The sequence below is a fragment of the Quercus suber genome, unplaced genomic scaffold, assembly GCF_002906115.3.
Source record: "Quercus suber isolate HL8 unplaced genomic scaffold, Cork oak 2.0 scaffold_73, whole genome shotgun sequence".
Classification (NCBI taxonomy): domain Eukaryota; kingdom Viridiplantae; phylum Streptophyta; class Magnoliopsida; order Fagales; family Fagaceae; genus Quercus; species Quercus suber.
In genome coordinates, this window is record NW_027069538.1 from 1,606,630 (window position 1) to 1,614,073 (window position 7,444).

General features: G+C 34.4%; 1 protein-coding gene across 2 annotated transcripts in view; it reads left to right on the top strand.

Annotated features, from left to right (window-relative positions):
• The first annotated feature begins 597 nt into the window (after window positions 1-597).
• The window catches only part of LOC111984978 (uncharacterized), a 10,762-nt gene continuing 3,915 nt past the window's right edge, over window positions 598-7,444 (top strand). For both annotated transcript variants that reach the window (XM_065773336.1, XM_065773337.1), the window contains exons 1-8: window positions 598-916; window positions 1,324-1,417; window positions 2,354-2,532; window positions 4,917-4,967; window positions 5,728-5,784; window positions 6,498-6,618; window positions 7,077-7,143; window positions 7,262-7,303. In XM_065773336.1, the coding sequence (XP_065629408.1) occupies window positions 899-916; window positions 1,324-1,417; window positions 2,354-2,532; window positions 4,917-4,967; window positions 5,728-5,784; window positions 6,498-6,618; window positions 7,077-7,143; window positions 7,262-7,303 (629 nt within the window). In that variant the 5' untranslated portion in view covers window positions 598-898. The remainder of the gene's footprint in view (window positions 917-1,323; window positions 1,418-2,353; window positions 2,533-4,916; window positions 4,968-5,727; window positions 5,785-6,497; window positions 6,619-7,076; window positions 7,144-7,261; window positions 7,304-7,444) is intronic.

Genomic DNA, 7,444 nt, shown 5'->3' on the forward strand with positions numbered 1-7,444 from the left:
TTTCCCCCACAAACCACCCCCCAAAAAAAAGTATTTGTAATCGCATGGGGGCTTAAACAAGGATTTTATTAAAAAATAACCAAATCCCTCAAACTATATTATTAGTTAGGCAAGGTTTGAAACATATTTGGTTTATAGCAATTCAACTTTTCTGGAGTCGATTTTGCCCTTTAAAAATCCACTAGGAAATCGAGTTTCTAAAACTCGATTTCCAAAATCGAGTTTCTAACACTCGATTTCCTAGTGGATTTTCAAAGGGCAAAATCGACTTCAGAAAAATCAAATTGCTATAAACCAAATATGTTTCAAACCTTATCTAACTAATAATATAGTTTGAAATTTATAGTTATTTTTTTAAAAAACCCCTTAAACAACCAAGGTCAAACTTCCCCACCCTAGAGTCCCACACAGTGGTCCACCGAATTCCGGTCAAAGAACCACTTAAAATACATCATAGTGCGTATACATGTACATACATAAAATAAAACAAAAAAAGAAAAAAGAAAAAAAGAAAAAACCCAAAAAGTTTAATAGACTGTTAAACCTCACCACTCCCTAAATTCGTGGTGTTCCCACGACTGTAGTAAAGTCGTAACAAGAACACATAGCCGACCAAACACACAATACCATACCCAGCCGCCTTGCTAGACTTGGCCCTGCTTTTGGTTTTTTACCCAAACCTTTTCTTTTTTGTTTCCTTCTTTTATTTATTTATTGGTTAAACTTTTATTTGAATTTTAACACCGCCCCCGTCAACACGTTTAAGTCTTCTATCTCTGTTCCTATCTCTCTCTCTCTCAGTGCGTGTTTTTTTTGAAAAAACTCAGGATTACATCGTATACATTGTAACACGCTGACTCCCTGTTTCATAGGATTTTGTTCGGAATTGCTTGATTCCATGGCTCTTCGTTTCGAGGTATGCCTTGCTTTTCACCTTGTTCACATTATAATTTATGAGTTCCACACTAACACATAGAAACATGTTTCAAACAATAGGATGAGGCAACTTTGTAGTTTATGTTTCGCTAATTTAAGGTTGTTGTTGTTGTTTAGGTTATGTATTTGTGTTGTATAGTCCAAAGTAGAATCTGCAGGCAGACTAGAGTTCCATTATAAACAATGTTGATTGTTTCTGTTTGATTTGTTACATGGTTATTTGCTAATTTGGTCCATAATAAACAATCTTGATTGTTTCTATGTGATTTGTTACATTGTTAGTTGCTAATTTGGTTCATTATAAACAATGCTGATTGCTATTTCTTACTGTTTGGTACACTGTTATTTGCTAATTTGTTTTAATTTTATTTATGTTTCTGTCCTTAGATTCTAGGGAGGTTCAATCGTGCTCGTGCAGCTCAACTAACTCTCCCTCACTTTGTGTGCCAAACGCCCTTGTTTATGCCTGTCGGTACTCAAGGTTAGAGTTTGTACTATCTTATGTGTTCCATGGAACTTTTAGTTCATCAAGAATGTTGTTTATTTTACCTTGCTCTATTAGAACAAAAGATCATTAAGTTAGTTTAGATTGTAATATATCATGGCGCTGCACTACAACGACAATAACAACAACCAAACCATAGTTTCAAAATGTTGGTGTCGGCCATGGATCTTTAACAGACTGCTAAGGGTCGGCCACATGTATTTTTTTTTTTTTTTTTTTTTTAAACAACAACCAAACCATAGTTTCAAAATGTTGGTGTCGGCCATGGATCTTTAACAGACTGCTAAGGGTCGGCCACATGTATTTTTTTTTTTTTTTTTTTTTTTCCCACCATTCTATTTTATCTAAAATCATACTATCAAGTTACTCACTTAATCGACATGTCCCCTTTTTATTGCTTCTATTAATGTTATTTTTAACCTTCCTCTACCTAATGAACTTCAATTGAATGATGCATTCACTAGGGATTAAGTACTTTTCAAAGGTGGGAGAAGGCTATTTCCCATTTTTGTAACCAAAAGGCCCGGGTGATCTCCAATGGGGGGAGAAAGCAATAAATTTTCATATCAACTTCCTTTTTAAATTTTGGCTGTCATTTACCTTATAATTTGACAAATCACTAGTACTGTTCCTAAGTTAAATATGAAAAGGAAAAAGGTGCTCATTAACATTTCATTCAATTGATGAATTATATGCCAACGCTGGACATTGAGTATTCTTCTTACATAAAAGTTGAAGTTAGTACTTTTAGGGCTAGGCCATAGAGTTGTTGATTTATATGTTTTTAGTAGAGCAGTTATAATACACAATAATGCATTCATAATTTGACCTAGATGCATACATGCAGAAATGGTCACCCACTTCTGTTTTATTTAAGATTTTATTACATCACTAAGGTTTAAATGGTTACAGGGACTATTAAAGGGTTGGCAACCAACCAGCTTGAGGAGATTGGATGCCAAATAATACTGGGGAATACATATCATTTGGCGCTCCGTCCTACTTCTGAACTTATTGATGAATTGGGGGGTCTTCACCAATTCATGAACTGGCCAAGAGCATTACTCACAGATTCCGGTGGCTTTCAAATGGTTGTCTATTAAGATATGATATATCAATTTTAATTTAAGTCAATCATATTTTCTTTTTGCTATTGATAATGTGATTTGGTGGTGTCCTAGTTATTCTGGGGTCTACTTGTACATATTAGTAATGCATTGGTAGGGGACAATTAAAGTTGTCATATGTAAAGAGGAAGACAACAAACCATGTTGCTTAAGGCAGTGAGAGAGGCATTGAGATTTATAGAAAAGGATATGGCATCGTTCAATTATGCAAAATTGTCTATGTTAGCAGCCCCAAGTAGTTGGGATAAAGGCTTTGATGAGTTGAGTTAGTTACATTTAACAATTTAGGACATGTATTATCTTTCCATTTATCCGTTACTGCAACATGGGGTTTGAGTGTGAAAATAAGTGAAATAAGTGAATCTTATGGCCTGTTTGGATGTTTAAAAAAGGAGGGGAAGTAGAGTAGAGGGAGGGAGAGTAATCTAATTACCTTATTTGGAAGTTTTTTAAGGAAGGAGGGGGAGGGGTTTGGAGGGGTTTCAACTCCCTCTAACCCCCCATTTTTAATTCCCTCAAATTGGAGAGATTTGGAGGGAGAGTAGAGTACATAAACTATTAACCAAGTAAATTACCTAATTTACCCTTATTATATTAACAAAATTACACAAGGGGAATGGCTAATTACTCCCTTCCCCCTTACTAATTTTAAAAACATCCAAACAAGGTGGAGGGGAATTATTTTCCTCTACTCTCCTCCCCACTACTCCCCACCCCTCTACTCCCCTCTACTCTCCTCCCTCTCTAAACTTCCAAACAAGCCATTAGAGTCTTAGACAATGTACTGGTGGCAATGAGGTCTAACTCTAATGACATCTTCTCTCCTTATAAGAAAAATGTGGAGGATAAGGTCGTGGGTCCAATAACCTCCAGGTTCTTATATAATTACCAATGAATGTTCTTATCTCATATATAGTTACCAATAACCTCTAGGTTTAATAATGAGCTCTAGTCTTAGATGATGTTTGGTGACATAGGGAATAGATACTGATAAATTCAGAAGGTTTATAAATTTTTCATCCAATGTGCATGCAACTGGGCGCAACATTTGATGCTGAATGTGCGTTCCAATAATGCATTGGTAGGGGACAATTAAAGTTGTCATATGTAAAGAGGAAGACAACAAACCATGTTGCTTAAGGCAGTGAGAGAGGCATTGAGATTTATAGAAAAGGATATGGCATCGTTCAATTATGCAAAATTGTCTATGTTAGCAGCCCCAAGTAGTTGGGATAAAGGCTTTGATGAGTTGAGTTAGTTACATTTAACAATTTAGGACATTTATTATCTTTCCATTTATCCGTTACTGCAACATGGGGGTTGAGTGTGAAAATAAGTGAAATAACTGAATCTTAGAGTCTTAGACAATGTACTGGTGGCAATGAGGTCTAACTCTAATGACATCTTCTCTCCTTATAAGAAAAATGTGGAGGATAAGGTCGTGGGTCCAATAACCTCCAGGTTCTTATATAATTACCAATGAATGTTCTTATCTCATATATAGTTACCAATAACCTCTAGGTTTAATAATGAGCTCTAGTCTTAGATGATGTTTGGTGACATAGGGAATAGATACTGATAAATTCAGAAGGTTTATAAATTTTTCATCCAATGTGCATGCAACTGGGCGCAACATTTGATGCTGAATGTGCGTTCCACAGGGAAACAAAGGTTCTTGTTGTTCCTAGCTCATATTTTTACTAATAGACTCCTGAAGCATAGTTACCTTTGTTCTTATCTTCTGCCTCCTCTATTATGTATAAAAGTTACAAAGAGATCCATGAATTAGAGAAACTGTCTCCAACACCTGCCATTGAACTGATATATTGACAGCATCCTAGTAGAAACACAGTATAAATATTGTTTGAAATAAAAATTCAATCAAATTTAAACTTATTAAAAAGAAACAATCGACTTTATATATGCATAAAATGGATAAAACAGGTAATGCTAAGTGATGCAAAAAAATTTATGATGAATTTTGAAGACAAGGACAGAAGCCCCTTAGTTGTGGTGAGGTTTTTGTGAATGTTTTTAATATCACAAACTTCATTTCTTAGTGAGTATTTAGTGCTGCATCATGGTCTCTTAACATCTTGTTATGAATTTTTACATAATGATTTTCAAGGGCAAACACTAGTAATCATTTTTGGTTTATTTTCTACATTGCAACCAAACAAGGAAGAATAAGTCATATTCCCCAAAATATTTTCTATAGAAAACAAATGGAGTCTTTGTTTGTTACTGTTTTGGTAATCACGTCCTTCATTGTTCTTCTTATGGTATAGCTAACTTTGGTTTATGATGTATGCAGTTAAAGTTCATAATTTTTTTGCTGATGTTTTCAGGTGTCATTATTGCATTTGGCTGACATCACTGAAAAGGGTGTTACGTTTCAGGTACCTTTTAATATATATGGTTAAAGTTTGTAACGCGGTTCTTGTTGAAATGCAATGGTTTACTAGATCAGCTTTTATTTTTGAAGTTGTTGTAGTACAAAGAAGTTCTTCCTAAGGACTCAAAAATGTATGTTGTCTTTTGCTAGAATATACGTACCAAACTTGATAAAATTAAAAATCAAGAAGTGAGAATATGTGTAGGTGTGTTTTTATGCGCCTAGGTGCATGCTTTGGGAGTGCATCATATTCATTGTTTAGTTCTCCCCCTCTCTCTCTCACTGTTTTTGACCTTTTTGTTTAACATTTGATTGGGGCGTAACCCTGTCTATCCTGATGAATTGTTTCGGGATATAAGAAACCTGTTATGTTTCTCTTCTATAAGCAATTGTGCAAGTCTAATCTCATATCAGCAGTGAATGTTCTTATCTAATATGGCATGGCTTTTTGCATTGAATTCTCTATATAATTTTTTCTTTTTACTTTGTTTTGGTGATGAATTCTGAGTATAACTTTGATATTACTCTACCAATTTATAATTTGAGTTTCTTGTTTTTACTTATTTATGATCTTTTGTTATGAAAATTGAGTATTAAACTGTTTTGTTGTTGCTTGTAACTTTTTTTTATTTTTATGAATAAAATAATTTATTAGATCGAAGGACTAGCTGAACTACACAGAAAGTGTGCAGAATAGTCCTAAATAATTACACGCTGAAATTCAATGAATTGCTTGTGACTGAGGTTTCATTTTCTTACTTCAGTCACCAGTTGATGGAAAGCCCATGCTCCTAACACCTGAAGAATCAATTCAAATCCAGGTAGGTACTTTTGTTGAGATTGTTTCTTGTTAATCTGGGGCCTTGATTCTATTTACAAGAGTCCTAGGTTTCTGTAGTGAACGTCTTTGAATTTACGTAATCAGTTATAGTACTAATAAAAAAGAATCAGTTAACTTACTTTCTCAAAATGTCATGAAGAGCATTTATCAGATTTATGGGATATTTGGCATATATCTTCTTCTTCTTCTTTTCCTTTTTTTTTTTTTTTTTTCAGTGTAACCTGAATATTGGGTTCTCTAGCTATTAGGATGCTCTTTCTTTAGAGGACTTTCATGGCAACTCCATAACTTTATATTTTGGCTCTTGCATTAATTTATTTTTATTTCATTAATGATTTTTCCCCTCTTTGATCTCTTGTAGATATTGAACTCTTTCTCTTGTAATTTGCTTCTTTTCTGAATATGATTTCCTTGAGTAGCTAGCTTAGAAATGTTAACGGGAATGCATTACTGAGAAATTTAATAATTATCACAATTGACAACCTTATAATACATTGTTATAGCATATTTATAATACCCCGAGGAACTCACCTTAAGGTGAACTACTCTGCAGAAATTTGCCAGTTTAAAATTCTAGACAGAAGTTAAAAATCAAACATCCAAAGGGCTGAGTGCTAAAGCATGGTTATTGTTTCTTTACCACTTCCTTCTTGAATACCTCATGTCCTTATGTTTCCCCAACAAATTGTGCAGAACAGGATTGGAGCAGATATTATTATGGCTCTTGATGATGTAGTGAAAACAACCATTACTGGTCCACGAATAGAAGAAGCCATGTACCGCACTCTTAGATGGATAGACAGATGTATAGCAGGTAATTACATTTGGTACCCAGAAACACTCATGTTTAATTTCACTAAAAATCTGTATGATACATAACCAACCTTAGTTTTCAAATGCAGTATCCTTGGTCCACCTGCAACTTCCTAGGCTTATTAACCCAGAAGATCTTTTCCTTAGGTTTATTATTCAGGCCTTGGTTGAAACCATGCTTTTAAGTTATGCAGAATGTAATCATTGTAATGGCTAGGTTAGTGAGTTGTTATGCTTATACTAGATTGATACATGTAGTGCTAATATGTCAATAATATGATACTGGGATATCTTGGCCTGTAGTGTTTTCCCTGGATCTCCTAGTGTTTCGTGGATGATCCAATAATGTTCTTTTGTGCCATGTAGCATCTATATCAAAGAACCAGTCTTCCTTGGGTATATTTTGGGATTATTCCGATAAGTTACTGTTATTCTCACTGGATTGCATCCTGTAAGCAGCTCACGAGAGACCACATGAGCAGAATTTGTTTGGTATTGTACAAGGTGGATTAGACCCTGTGCTAAGGTGAATCTCAATTCAAGCTGTAAACTTCCTTTTTTTTTTTTTTTTGGTTGAGCTATGTATCTTTTAATTCTGATTCTTTTTCTTTGCTAATCATCTTATGTCATAATACTGTAATCAGGGATATATGTGTTAGAGGCCTGGTTGATCGGAATTTACCTGGGTATGTGTATACTATTTTCAGTGAATGATAATTCTAGTTGTAAGCTTGGCATTACTTTTAGCACTTCATTGCTTTAATGGTAACTCATAGTAGTCAACTACCACAGTTGCAGTTTTTTTGCAATATGCAGCGATACATTTC